This window comes from Phytophthora infestans, genomic scaffold (genome assembly GCF_000142945.1).
Source record: "Phytophthora infestans T30-4 supercont1.19 genomic scaffold, whole genome shotgun sequence".
Lineage (NCBI taxonomy): Eukaryota > Oomycota > Peronosporomycetes > Peronosporales > Peronosporaceae > Phytophthora > Phytophthora infestans.
Window position 1 is genome coordinate 2107333 of NW_003303740.1, and position 15412 is coordinate 2122744.

Consider the following 15412-nt stretch of genomic DNA (forward strand, 5'->3'; position numbering starts at 1 on the left):
ATGGATCGTGCCGCTTTTAAAATGGCTTTGGAACTACGACTACGAGCTCAAGCAGCAAATACAGAAGCTTTTGGAGGGCTCCGTTGCTGTTCATTGTAAAGTCGACGTAGACGCAATGCTGAGACAATTTCTGGAATTTCAAACTGGCAATTGCTTACCGGACACTTTCATCGAGCGACCGTCTACCCTACGATTTATCGAGACTTTGAACGCTGATGCTGTAAGTCACATTCCAGTCAAAAAGACAATGGGCGGTCCAATGTTAACCAAGTATGCCGGAGAAGTCATCGAGGAGGAAGACGAGAATGTACGTGAAAAACAAAACAGTACTGGCGGACGAGTGACTTTTCTTAATGACGTATGGCAAAATATCACAAACAAACATTTTCTGAGGTTCCAACTTGCTCTTTTTGGAGCGGCCACTACCATTGGACTCTTTCCGACTGACTCTAGTCACGACGGATTTACACTGGCAAATTAGTTGGAGACGATAATGACCGATGGAGGACAAATAGTGGAAGATCGGTGCGGTGATCACAGACAGAGCTCCCCAATATGCCATACTCAATATATTCCGCTGCTATTACGCCAAGACAATAATAATGGCATTATCCCCTAAGTTGACTACGCATACTCTGCCTGATAGCTTTAACACTAAATGCGTCCCAGTCCTTGTTGTACGATAGAAACATAAGCACTTCAAAAGTGTTAGGGTCCATGGCTTTCCTCAGGTCGGTCAGAACCAGCTTGGCTTGACTGAAGAATCGCTCGCACTCGTTCGACGTGGGTGGAACCCACTCGAGAGGAAAGTATTGCGGTGTGGAGCGCGTCACAAGGGCCTTCTTGAAGGCCGACACGAGAAATGACTTGGAAACCGCTGGATTCACCACTGTGTCGTCGCTGCTGCGCTTGAGATGAATACACGCCGCTTGTTCGCGTGCTTTCAGCCGACCACCGCCAATGATCTTCACGATGCCGCTCTCCAGTGCGGGATTGTTGACGACGGAGGCGTCACTTGCAAGCCGGGTCTTCATGCTGGGGTTGTTGCGCAACACTGCATCGGAGGCACGTCGTGCACCCACCAGTGTTAGAGTTGAGTCTTGTACAGCCTTACTCACCTCATATAGCTCGTGAAGCGACTTGAGAAGAGAGCGAGCGGCTTCGGTTTCCTCTGGCGTCAGTAGAAAGCGCGCGATGTCATGCTTAGCCACCGTAGCGTGGTCCAGCGCGAGAAGAGCGCTACAAATCTTGTCGTACTGCTGTACCATGCTGAAGGTACTCAACCAACGAGTCGCGTTGCGCATGACAAGCGCTAGAGAGGTCACCTTGCGAATGGCAGCACGACACTTGATGGTGCTCAGGTGCTTCATGAGCGCGTGTATCCTGGCCAACATGGGTTTATGATCAGCCAGATACGCGTTCACCGCCAGCTGAAAACGGTGCCTCGCACAGCCAATGAAAGGCAAAGCTCCAACCGTTCGGCCAATAGCCTGACTGACGGAACAATTATCACCAATCATAAAGAGCACGAACTCCCAAGGCTTTTTGAAGGTTGATAACGTGTCCACTATCAGGTCAAACAAGCTTTGAGCGCCGAGGTCTTCTTCATCGCCCAGAGGGCAAAATGCGAGCAAGACAAAGCGGCGTGACACGCATGGAATGCTCTCATCATAGCCAGGCTTCCTACCCCCCCCCACGTTATTCACAGAGGCATCATATTACACAGCCATGATCGCAATGAAGTGGCGACCACCACTCGACCAGCCATCGAGAACCAGCCCAAACTTCTCAGGAAGCTTGGCAGCGATGACGTCGCGCACGTATCCGTAGAGGAGGGCGATGTATCGTTGCAATGTTGAGGCAGCAATAGGCGCCATGGAAGCATTCGTACGAACCAGAGCGACGACGAGTGGATTCCCGTTTCCACTTGTTTTTGATAATACTTGCAAATTCTTACTGGAAAAAAATGTGCGGGCTACTTGGACACATACAGCTCCTAACGTGCTTATAGCTGCATGCAATTAGCAGCCCCTTGCGTTGCTGAGCAAAAACGACTCCAGCATCGCTGGTACAAGCTTCTGCGCGTCGCATTTGCGCTTGCCAAGCTTCGGTGCTCGACGTTGCCCCATGGCCACAAAGTCGTTGATAAACTTTGTGAGAATTTGCTTGCGTTTTTCAGTACCAGAGGTGAGTTTGATGATGCCGCGAGGCTGGCTGTACTTGTAGCGGATGTAGATGAGGAAATCGACACAGTACTGGCACGTGCACTGCGGCATGTGGCTCACAGACCTCAGCACGTTCTCGCGCAACTCCTCGAACTCGGCGAAGCATCGCTCCACCTTGAATGTTGGGTGCGCCGCATGGTGACGAGGAGAGGACGCGTTGGTCGAGCTCGCGGGAAGGCGCGACGTTGGTAGACTCGGATACACCTCAAGTGAGTAGTACACAGTCTTGTTCTCGTCATCGACACGAGTCTCGTTGATCTCGATACGGTCCACGCTGTTGAGAAAGCCTACGGACAAGCTTGCATTCCAGCGTCGGTGCGCCTCCAGGTCCATTCGAAGACTACTCTGGAGGCCGTGCGGCCGTGGCACGGACGGCAACTCAACGTCTTCGCCAGTCTTGGCCGCCACCACAATGGAGCAGTCGTGTGGCATGAGCTTCTGAAGCTTCTGGAGTTGGTGGGGGCGCTCGTGGTCGGCCACGCACGTCGTTGCGGTGGTCGATGCGGTCATTCTGCTTAAAGTTTTTATTACTTCAAAGGAAATTGAGAAATGACTTGGTGCTTGGATTTACGCAATCGCGAATAGTCCCAATGGATTACATGTACACGGAGAAATTGCGTAAAAGGTGCAGGTGGATCAAAAACTGAAGTTCCTGTCTCATATTTGATGACGTGCTGCCTACTGATAGCCGCTGATTGGCTGTTAAAACGACCAAGCAGAAAAATGACCATCACTCTGCATCTGTCTCTTTCTTTTTACATCGCATGCGAAAGGCGAAGCATCAATGTGTAGTGGACAAATGCAAAGGTACGTACACGGCCTGAGGTCTTCAGCGCTCGGCTGCGTTGACGTGCAATTCTGGTGGGAAATCCAAGAGATTATGTTGCTTGGCGTACGATGTCGAGGTAACAGGAGGCCACCAAAAGCCTACATGTACATGTATTAACCCCCAGCTACCTGGTGCGCCATGAATATTACGATATCAGCACTACGACATGTTAGCAAGCACCCCGATATTTTTCGCTTATTTCTGATATAAAAATAAAATATTTACGTATTTTTGTTTTCTTTTTTATATGTGCATAAAAATAATTTTATGCCATATCCCGCCAAAAGAGATATTCACGACTTACTATGCGATGCCTATTAGAGGCCTTATTTGCACAGCCTGCGAGTCACAGCGCGACGGTCAGTGTCGACCCAGTCGTTTCAAGATCCCCAGTTCAATAGCTAGCTAGGATATCGCAATGAGGAGGTACCCCGATCCGGTGCGCAAGCAGTTCCAGAAACTGAACCAACCGATCAACACCCATGGGGAGCATTTCCATCATAGTCTTCATTGCCTAACAGCTCAAAATAAAGCAGAGGCCAATAATGCTGTCTCGATTATCGTCCAAAAAGTTCACGAAAGTAAAATTGCTCTCTCCAGACATCTTGAAGATTGTCCACACACACCGGTGGCTCGAATGGATCGTGCCGCTTTTAAAATGGCTTTGGAACTACGACTACGAGCTCAAGCAGCAAATACAGAAGCTTTTGGAGGGCTCCGTTGCTGTTCATTGTAAAGTCGACGTAGACGCAATGCTGAGACAATTTCTGGAATTTCAAACTGGCAATTGCTTACCGGACACTTTCATCGAGCGACCGTCTACCCTACGATTTATCGAGACTTTGAACGCTGATGCTGTAAGTCACATTCCAGTCAAAAAGACAATGGGCGGTCCAATGTTAACCAAGTATGCCGGAGAAGTCATCGAGGAGGAAGACGAGAATGTACGTGAAAAACAAAACAGTACTGGCGGACGAGTGACTTTTCTTAATGACGTATGGCAAAATATCACAAACAAACATTTTCTGAGGTTCCAACTTGCTCTTTTTGGAGCGGCCACTACCATTGGACTCTTTCCGACTGACTCTAGTCACGACGGATTTACACTGGCAAATTAGTTGGAGACGATAATGACCGATGGAGGACAAATAGTGGAAGATCGGTGCGGTGATCACAGACAGAGCTCCCCAATATGCCATACTCAATATATTCCGCTGCTATTACGCCAAGACAATAATAATGGCATTATCCCCTAAGTTGACTACGCATACTCTGCCTGATAGCTTTAACACTAAATGCGTCCCAGTCCTTGTTGTACGATAGAAACATAAGCACTTCAAAAGTGTTAGGGTCCATGGCTTTCCTCAGGTCGGTCAGAACCAGCTTGGCTTGACTGAAGAATCGCTCGCACTCGTTCGACGTGGGTGGAACCCACTCGAGAGGAAAGTATTGCGGTGTGGAGCGCGTCACAAGGGCCTTCTTGAAGGCCGACACGAGAAATGACTTGGAAACCGCTGGATTCACCACTGTGTCGTCGCTGCTGCGCTTGAGATGAATACACGCCGCTTGTTCGCGTGCTTTCAGCCGACCACCGCCAATGATCTTCACGATGCCGCTCTCCAGTGCGGGATTGTTGACGACGGAGGCGTCACTTGCAAGCCGGGTCTTCATGCTGGGGTTGTTGCGCAACACTGCATCGGAGGCACGTCGTGCACCCACCAGTGTTAGAGTTGAGTCTTGTACAGCCTTACTCACCTCATATAGCTCGTGAAGCGACTTGAGAAGAGAGCGAGCGGCTTCGGTTTCCTCTGGCGTCAGTAGAAAGCGCGCGATGTCATGCTTAGCCACCGTAGCGTGGTCCAGCGCGAGAAGAGCGCTACAAATCTTGTCGTACTGCTGTACCATGCTGAAGGTACTCAACCAACGAGTCGCGTTGCGCATGACAAGCGCTAGAGAGGTCACCTTGCGAATGGCAGCACGACACTTGATGGTGCTCAGGTGCTTCATGAGCGCGTGTATCCTGGCCAACATGGGTTTATGATCAGCCAGATACGCGTTCACCGCCAGCTGAAAACGGTGCCTCGCACAGCCAATGAAAGGCAAAGCTCCAACTGTTCGGCCAATAGCCTGACTGACGGAACAATTATCACCAATCATAAAGAGCACGAACTCCCAAGGCTTTTTGAAGGTTGATAACGTGTCCACTATCAGGTCAAACAAGCTTTGAGCGCCGAGGTCTTCTTCATCGCCCAGAGGGCAAAATGCGAGCAAGACAAAGCGGCGTGACACGCATGGAATGCTCTCATCATAGCCAGGCTTCCTACCCCCCCCACGTTATTCACAGAGGCATCATATTACACAGCCATGATCGCAATGAAGTGGCGACCACCACTCGACCAGCCATCGAGAACCAGCCCAAACTTCTCAGGAAGCTTGGCAGCGATGACGTCGCGCACGTATCCGTAGAGGAGGGCGATGTATCGTTGCAATGTTGAGGCAGCAATAGGCGCCATGGAAGCATTCGTACGAACCAGAGCTCGCTCGCAAAGGCTTAATGGCATGCGGTCCAGCACACACCACTCGATCCAGCGGAAAATTTTGTTGGTCCGCTGGTCGGGGGCATGGTGAACCCCAGCAGGTTGCTGCGCCGGGAAGCAGCTTCAGCCAGTCGCGGGTAGTCAGGATGCATCTTCAGGAGGTGGTGCATCTGGAGGCTGAAGAGTTGTTGGCATGACTGCAAAAGGTCGAATGAGCTGAGGAGATTGGACAAGGCTCGTAATGTCTCTTTTGAGGTGGTGGCAACCTAGTAGTTTTGGTGGACCCTAGAATAACTGATAAAATGCTAAAAAAAAAATGCTTGCATTTTTACTCGCTCCTCAATACTTTATTGCATTCCCAATATGCGATATTATTCACTATGATAACTCAAATCGCAGAGGCCTGGTCACAGACGACGCGGGTCAGTACAGTCGCGCTCGTCGAATTCTCGCTCTGCGGTGGCCTAACGTGGTCTTCTTGAAGTGTTTTCCTCATGATGTAAATAATCTCGTCAAGAGCATACCCCGTTCATCAGTATTCCGCTTAATCACGTCTCAAGCTCAAAAAGCGGTGAAAGATCTGAATGGGTCATCTGCTGCGTGGCTCAAGCGTGCCCAAGTGATGATGGTTCAAACTTATGGTGGGGAGTGGAAGCTCTATGATCTGTGTACGACACGCTGTAGTTCAATGCAGCGCTGTTTTGCCTCCCTCCCACGCGTAAAAACGGCTCTGCATCTATTTGCTGTCAAGCTCAGTAGTGACAAAGAATTTTCCAAGTCGTGCTCTGTGCTCGAGAAGGATTCATTTTGGACATCTCTGAAAGACGCTGAAGAAGTGACAAGTCCTTTGTTTTTTGCATTCAAGTTGCAGAGCGACGAAATTACGCTGGCAGACGTTATAAGCGTTCTGAGAGATCTATACGAAAACCTGGGGGGGGGTCCTCTAAGTGATGAGCTAGTAAACCTTGTGGAAGCACGGTGGGCAATGTGCGAGCAACCGCTCTTCATGCTTGCGCTTTACTTGCACCCGGCTTATTTCAAGGATGCAGCTAAGCTGCCTGTCACGAAGGTGACAGGCCTGGAGAATATAAGCGATATCGCTGAGTATTACTACAAGAAGCTGCTTCGCTGTGAGCCAAACACTCTTGTAGGAAAATGTCCGATTGGCTAAGCGAAAAACTCGTGAAGAAGGAGAAAACACTAGACAATTTCACGAACTGCACGCTGTCTCCATGGCTGCGTATTCGGATCATATGCAACGTATCAAGCCAACCAGTATCCTTTCAGAGATAGCTCTCGCGATATTCTCGATTCCAGTGAATACTGCTACTTGTGAGCAATATTGCTCGGGCTAGCTTTAATACACACTGCGCTACCGAATCGGATGGATCCTGAGAAAGCGGCAAAGATTGCAGCCCTCCGGAGGCATGTACGGAGGACTATGGGGGCAGAAGTTACTGTGGACAGTCCAGCTAAGCGCTCAGTACCGACGTCATAGCCGGATCGTATTGTAGCGTTCGGCTCACCTGATAGACGGAGCTCAGCGGCGCGTAGTATTTCGTCTCGCGATAGAGTAAGAGAGGCGCCCCCGGAAAATGCAATAGACCTTCCTGATCAAGACGATATCAACGAAATTGCTGGAGATGTCGACAGTGTTGCGTACTGGGAGGAAAATTGATCGGAGATGGACGAAGACGCCGACGTTGCTACGCTTCTTGACACTATGACACGATCAGCTAATGCTGGTAGTGAAATAGAGGAAGAAGAAGAGGAGGAAGAGGTCCCGCTTCAATTAGAAGAGCGACCTCCAGTTCCAAAAGATGGCAGGCACTGTCCACAAGAGGCACTCGTTTTTTGCGGCATTCGAGGTCGAAAGGTTAATTTTGAAGACTTCAAATCTCTTGATCGCATGGTTGTGGAAATAGATGCAGTGTTCTAGCACTTACTCTCCACTGAAAGTTCTTGAGGCACTGGACACGGCAATACCAAAACATCAAGAGCTAAAAAAAAGAGGAAGATTTTTCATGATTGCGCGGATCGTGCTGCTTCTCCACAGCATGGTGCTCTTTTACTTGCGCTCTTGTGTCCAGTATTTGCAACGGGATGCGACGTTTAGTCATGATAAAATCACCATTAGCTCAAATTTGAATACCATCGCTGAAGACGAGACGAAGGACCGGATGAACGAAGAGGAAGACAAGGCGCTGATAAACATGAGTAGCCTCCAGGAGGACCATGAAGGGTACGAATATCAGTACGTTAAGCGAAGGCGCAAGCTCCTTCAACAAGGCGGTTCGTACAGTGCGCTGTGTACGACCTGGATGAAATCTACGAAGGCTTGGTACTCTTCCTGTTGTACTTGTGTCGCTGCCACTTGCGTTGAATACGGGTGTGTTTCAGCACCGCATCTTTGACGACTTTGTCATAGTCTGTAGTATCCTCCAAATTGACTCAAACACGCTCAGTGATGTGGTGGAGAGCTTACGGGAGATCATGCAACTACGCTTCGAGCTCACTACCTCCCTGCATCAGCACAAGACACAGCATGATCTCACAGTCAAAACCCTTCAGGAAGAATTGAAGGCATGAGACGCAACTGGATCCGGGAACATTGAGGTGGACGACTTACGCTCCGTACGGGGGAAGTTTGAAATTCGCTTGACGTTCTTTCGCTTCAATTGCGTGGCGAAGCACTTTTGATCTCGAGGGTACGACGGTCTCGTATGCTAAAGTGGTATGGTTAGTGGTGATTGATTGCTCAGAGCGATAATATCTTTGAAACTGTGCATGTCACTCAGCATGATATACACGCTTCGCTGCAACCAATTTTACTAGTACATGATCATGTCGGCCAGTCTAGTGTGATCTCACAGTCAAACTACGACTTGTACGTATCGACGCGACAGTTACCGCGGCTTTATTTGGAGAGCGAGTCCAGCCTTGGCAACTTTGCTGTGTATCCTGTGAGCTGCTTTGCGCTACCTCCAATCTCACAACTGGCAAATGCACGACTCCGTGTCAGCTCTAAAGCGCTGTACGACATGTTCAATCTGCACGCACCGCCGGACGCTACTTGATAGCTGGGTAACGAGATCAAATCATGCCGTCGGTGTCAAAAAGATTAATTTGACGGTAGCGCTCCTAGGTTCATTTGCCGAACGTAATAATAATACAAAATAAAGCGATGGCAGTACTCGCTCTGGCGAAGATATAAAAAGAGCGAACTTGTTTGTTAGATACGTTATACGTAAATAAAAGCAAAATAATCGGAGCTATAATACGGACCTTTCGAAGCGATTGTTGGATGTGGTTTGTGAGATAGCGGTATCCCATGTCCCACAATCAGCAAGCCACTGAAACTATCTTTCGAGACCCGATTATTGTTAGATTCGGATGCCCTATTTGAACGATGCTGGTATCAAATCTGAAGAGATTGTGCCCAGAGAAAGGTTTGCTCCCATTCACATTAGATCTCCGGCGAAAATGGACGATTCACAAGGGGCTGGTCCTCGAGCATTAGCAGTGCTCGCCGAAGTCCTAAAAGAACTCAAGAACGCTCTGCTCGCGGCCGCTTCAAATGAGTACGCGGAGCGACTACTAATTCCTGACGATCGGCTCGACATCAATACGTACATAGACGCCGATGCGCTTGCAGATTTTCGCCTCACGTGCGCTTATGGTGCACGTCAAGTAGCCGTTTGAGTCTTGTTTGCGCCGTTGTACCTTTGGTGGGAATCATGTTGAAAATGGGACTTACATTGAGCTTGGCCGCTATTTCATCCCACCGCCATCTAATGTCGCCATTCTTGGTCGTATAGGGTTGATCATCGTTAATCTGAGCAATATAAAGGAAGCCTTGGTCCGGGTTAAAGCGCTGGTGGAGCTTCGGTGTAATGGGCCCCTCCATTACATAAGGAGGTAGATTTCTTTACATAAGTAGGTGCATCAGCACACGACTAGCGTGTGTTGAAATGCTGTCATGCCATTGGCTGATATATGGGGGTCAGACCCATTTTTAGCCAATTGGACTATGACGTATATTTGAGTGGCCAGGGCTGTTACCTTGGTCCTAAAAACGTCAGAGTTGATTTTTCCTTAAACCTAAGACTCAGTCGTCCTATTGCGAGCTTCCTCAACACTATAGTGTAAGCAAGTAACGGAGTAAATACCTGGCCCGTTACAATCGGTGTCTGATGATTGTTGCTGCCTGTAATGAATTTTGCCGCCGCATCGTTGACGTCGGTCTTGTCCTCATGACCCGCGTTGCTCAAGACCTCGGCCTCGTCCGACTCGTCATAGATGCGAGGAAACTTGCCATAGTGGCGACTTGAACGTCCTTCGTCGCACTACACGCCACGATTGCTACGAAGTTCAATATCATCGACATGTGACACGCAGTCGTCAGAGCTGCTACTAGGAAATACATTGCTTTCTGCGCTACTTGAGCTCACATGGAGGTGCTCATGTATACTTCTAGCGCCAGACGCTGTTGCCACGGGCGGCTGCGTGGGCTTATTGGGAGGGAACCGCTCCCGAGACATCAGATCACTGAGTGAGGAAGTCCGCTGAAGCCGCACGAACAATTGTTAAAATCTATGCGATGATCGGAGCCACCATCTAACGGGGTACGCAGCCCTAAGTGTACCCCTAGTTACATGAAGTGTGACACGTCACACTTCAGAAGAATCACACGTCATACTTCGGGATATTTGGTACAAGGTACCAAGGTCGTCTAAAGCCAGCGATTGGCTGATGACATTGCTTTTCTATAGGTGACTTATAGTTTGTATTTAGCTCAAGCTTAGCCTACCTATAAATACACTCAGTTTACAATCTACCTTAAATTGGTCACTTCGCTCCCTTTTGGTAAAAAGGGACCTGTGAGCTGCCGTTCACTGAGAGTTTGTAAACTCTCGGAAACCAGCTTCCTCTAGCGCAAGGTGCTGTGTGACCCCGTCACACTTGGTAGCACTCGTAGTCAATCCACGCCACCGCGGTTAGACTACCTCAACCTCTCTGAAGTTCGTTGCCATGGATTGGAACGACTTCGTCCATATGAACGACTCACAGCTCGAGTCGGTTCAGAAGATGGCAGGCAGCTTCGGGACGGAGGCCCTGCAGATCCTAGTGGTGTCAACACCGGCCGAGCAGCTCGAGCGCGTCAATGCGTTTGACGCTTACGAGCAGGGGCTTATTACGCATGTGCGGGAGAACATGCAGGCTCCGGCTGCGGAAGAAAATCCGCCACGCCCGAAGCCAATACGGCTGAAGGTGAAGCCGCATGAAGGGAAGGGAGGTGGGAACCTTCCTTTCTGGGCTCAAGAAGTAGAGCTCCCGATGGACACGGCTCTGCTCTTAACCAAGCAACTTCGTGTTGCTATTGCACTTTCCAACCTTAGCGGTCGTGCTAAGAGTTGGGTGTACACGCGGAAGGCACCATCCCCTGAATGTTTCACATCCTGGGTTCAGCTGTGCGAACAGCTCCGAGCCGCGTTCCTCCCCTCGAACTACGAGTACCGCCAGCGCTTGTGCTTCCTCTAGTGCAAACAAGGGAGGCGTGAGCTGCACGAGTACGTCCAAGAGATACGGGAGATCACTGCGTCCATAGTGGGAAACCCACTTAACGAACACATCAAGATGGCTGTGCTCATGGACGGCCTTCGAGTGGGCCCAGCGCGCACTCAGCTGTTTCGGGTGCAGTCAAGCACCCTTGAAGAGGCGATTCAAGTTGCTCTTCAGGAAGAATACAGCCATCGCCAGGCGCGTACGCCGGCCTCAGCATGACCTTGGAAATCTTTGTCGACTTGCAGTCGAGCAGGCCCCAACGGACCAGTTCCCATGGAGCTCGGGTCCGCCGAGCAGCGCGACATTCGCTGCTTTGGCTGCGGGAAGATGGGCCACTTCAAGCGCGATTGCACCGCGGAAAGACTCCGCAGACGGGCTTTTCCCAAGACCGCCCTCAAGGGTCGCTGGCAGAATCCAGGATCCCGGGGACAGGGGAACACCGGAAACCAGTAGGGGCGGGGCGTCCTACTGAGGAAGAACGAAGGCTTCGTGTTGGGTGCGCGGGTGGCGCGTACGACGGGAACTTAGCCCCTCAGAGTCTTCGCACTCTCGAATCGGCGAAGAGCAGCGGCGGGCTGCTCGTAGTACACGGATGTGTACGGGGATACGATCACACCTTTAGAATCTTGATCGATTCTGGGACGTCGAAGAATTTCGCACGCCGCCAGACGCTTGCTCGTAATAGCAACAAGTTGTCCGATGCTTTGAGAGAAAGCAAGGGTATCGGGACGGTGTGGGTGCGACTGACCGACGGGAAGGTCGTCACTGTTCCCAACGTCCAAGTGGATCTGGCCATCAAGTTTGAAGACTTTGACAGCCTCGAATAGCTCACTGTTCTCGACATGGATCCATACGATGTGATCCTGGGCATGCCCTGGCTTGAGGAGCACGAGCCCTGGATCAACTGGCGAGGCAAAGCAATTAGTGCCAGCCGCCCTGCGAAGTCCGACAGAGCATTGGTGAATCATGTTCCAACCTCTGTCAGGACCCGGGGCGCATGCAAGGTATCAAAGCATCCGGCAGATGCTTGAGCGTCGTCGACGTATATGACGACTCCGACGATGCTTTGATGGTGGCAGCGCTCAGAGGAGGCGCTGGTCAAGTGGGTAACTTAGGTCCACAGGCGGGTAACATAGCTCCGCAGACAGCTGCAGCTGTTACGAATGCTGACAATAGCGTGTTCAAGGTGGGTAACAGAGTTCCACACACGGTCGCCCACACCTTAACTGAAGAGGAAGCCGTCGGATACGCTACCTTTTTGGGTAACATAGTGCCACACGCGGTCGCCCAGACCTTAATTGAAGAGGACGACGTCGGAAACGCTTCCTGTGTGGGTAACATAGTGCCACACGCGGTCGCCCAGACCTTAACCGAAGAGGAAGGCGTCGGACACGCTTTTTGTGTGAGTAACACAGTACCACACGAGGCTCGAATGTCGGCGATCCGACATCCCCAGACGTGGGTAGCAGAGTTCCACGTCACGGTCGCCGTCGACGACGTCGCTTCAAGCGACTTGGAGTCCAGGACCCGGGCTCCTCCGACAAGGCCGGTGGAAGAGTGTTATCACATCTTCGATGGCGAGACCGGTTTACCTGTCAAGGCATCCGGGGTCCACTTGGAGCCGTTGCCAGAGGTTGCCGAGATACTGAACCACGAGGAAATGACGGTCGAGTCTTTCCTGGCCAACTTCAAGGCTGGAAAGGTTGCCGATATGGTGCTCATAAGACCTGAGACCACTCGGAGGAGCTGAACGCCTCCTTTGTCTTGGACTAGGACGTCCTGGAAGACCTGAGCAAGCAGCGTCAGACGCGCTTGGGCTCCGATATCCTTAAGAACCGCAAGGATCCGGTGTATCCTTTGATGACGGAGTATGCGGACGAGGTGAGCAAACGCCCACCGACACAACTTCCACCAGATCGAGGTCTACGGCATGAAATTGATCTCGTGCCTGGCACAAAGTACTGTGCCACGAGGCAATGGCCGTTTCTGCGCGAACAGTGCGAGGCCATTGATGCCTTTTTCGCTGCGAAATCAAAGGCAGGCATGGTGGGAGTCGAAGTCCCCGCACTCGACGCCATCATTCTGAGTTCGGAAGCCGAACGGAAAGTGGCGTCTAGTTCATGCTTATAACAAACTGAACAGCGCGACGGTGCCGGCCCAAACACCAATCTCACGAAAGGATGTGTTGCTAAACAACATGGCCGGAAGCGCACTGTACAGTGCACTGGATTTGGTAGACGGATACTACCAGATCCTGATGCGCGAGAGCGACATAAACTCATCGCGGTGAGCACTCCAAGCGGCATGCTTCGGGAGTGGCTCGTCACGCCGCAGGGCTTGTCTTATGCCCCGGCGACGTTCAGCCGCCTGGTGACGCAATTGTTCCGGCCACTACGTGGCTTCGAACAAGCGTACTTCGACGAAATCTTCGTCCATAGCCGTGCCGAGGGAGGCAAGACGGTCATGGAGGTTCATCGAGGTGCATATAGGGCACCTCCGTCGAGTGTTGGGCGTGATGCGAGCGAGCAAGCTCTACGCCAACATCGACAAGTGCGTCTTCGCGTCACCAGAGATTAACCCTTTTGCTACCAAAACCAACGAAAGCTGCATGTTTTGCAAAAGTAGGCGACAAATCCTTCATAAAATAAGCAAAACGTGTTGATTTTATAAAAAACACGTCATGTGGAATTCCTCTGGCTCGAAGGAACTGGCCCTTTTAATTGTGACCAATGGCGTTCCGAATAAGTTTTACCTTTGCTTAAAAAAATTCGACATATTTACTCCAATCAGCAGTCAAGCGCAAACGACGTTACACACGCAGGAAGTGTTGGTTTTGTTTTTTATGGCTAGTGAGCCGTTGTAATTCCCTTTCAAAGTGATAAACGCCAGTGCGGTATATGTCAACAAAACCAGCAGATTGTGTTGATTTTACAAAAATGCTAGCTTTTATGAATGGAGTGCAATTTACTTGACGTACTATAGGAAGCAAAAGGGTTAAGGTTCTCGGTTTCTTCGTAAGCGACGTGGGCGCTCAGGCTGAACCAGACAAGGTCAAGGCCATAGCAGCATGTCCAACGCCCCGATCCCAAAAGGATCTTTGAAAGTGGTTGGGTTTGACCAACTACCTTCACAAGTACAGCGCAGGGTATGCGGGCTTCGCCAAGCCCTTGTCAAGTCTCCTTCAGAAGGACGTCAATTGGCACTGGGAGCAAGAGCACCAGGATGACTTTGACAGCATCAAGGCCAGTCTCCAAGAGGCCCCTGTCCTGGTCCTGCCGGACGAGACGAAGCCGCTTAGCGTCGTCTGGGATGCCTCCGACTACGCCATCGGGTGTGCACGGCTGGAGGCCGACACGGCTGGACATGAACGGGTCATCTCGTCCCTGTCCAGGCAACTCAAAGCCGCCGAACGGAACTACCGTGATCACGACAAGGAGCTCCTGTCAATGAAGTATGCCCTTGTGAAGTTTCGGGTGCAACTTCTGGGCTCACGGCCCTTCGTGGTCTACACAGACCACGCATCCTTGAGGACGGCGACAAATTCGCCTCACTTCTGCCAACGAATGGCGAGGTGGCTGTCCTTCTTCGCGGAGTACAACTTCCGCGTCGAGTACAAGCTGGGAAAGCTCAACGTGCTTGCGGACGCTCTCTCTCGGCGTCTAGACTACGAGTTGGTCCACATAACGCGGGTGACAGCGGATCTATATGATCGGATACGCATGGCGTATCGTGATGGTGAGGCTGTCGCGCCTATCGTCAAGTTCCCCACAGCAGGAACGAGCGCAAAGTCCGACTGGCTTTCGTTGCGACAGCGCTCCCGGCTCCACCGATATGAGTTGAAGGAGGGCCTCCTCTATTATTGGGTGGAGCCCACTGATCCTCCACGGGTGGTCGTACCCAACAACGAGGATCTGAAGTTCGACATCCTCGCGGAGGCGCATGACGCACCCTCCAGCGGCCACTTGGGCCGCGAGAAGTCCTTCCTGTCGGTCTCTCAGGCCTTCTGGTGGACCTATATGTACAAGTGGGTCGCTCGATACGTGAAGACATGTGAAACATGTCAGCGGGTCAAACCCTCAGGGCACTCTTCGGCTCCACTACAGTGCCTGCCCGTACCGGCTGATTGTTGGGAGTCGATGAGTCTTGACTTCATCGTTGGGCTTCCCGCCGACGGACACGGCAACACCGGAATGTTGGTGTTCGTGTGTCGGCTGAGCAAGATGATACATCTCGCTCCGGTTCCCGTTACTGTTACG

The 15412-nt window shown here is 51.2% G+C and overlaps 1 protein-coding gene across 1 annotated transcript; it reads right to left on the reverse strand.

The window, feature by feature from the left end:
• Nucleotides 1–2021: 2021 nt before the first annotated feature.
• Nucleotides 2022–2735, reverse strand: PITG_11267 (uncharacterized protein; the record flags this gene model as incomplete). The annotated part of the gene is made up of 1 exon (XM_002901980.1): nucleotides 2022–2735. One exon carries the CDS (start codon nucleotides 2733–2735, stop codon nucleotides 2022–2024), a length of 714 nt encoding a protein of 237 aa, XP_002902026.1.
• Nucleotides 2736–15412: the final 12677 nt, after the last annotated feature.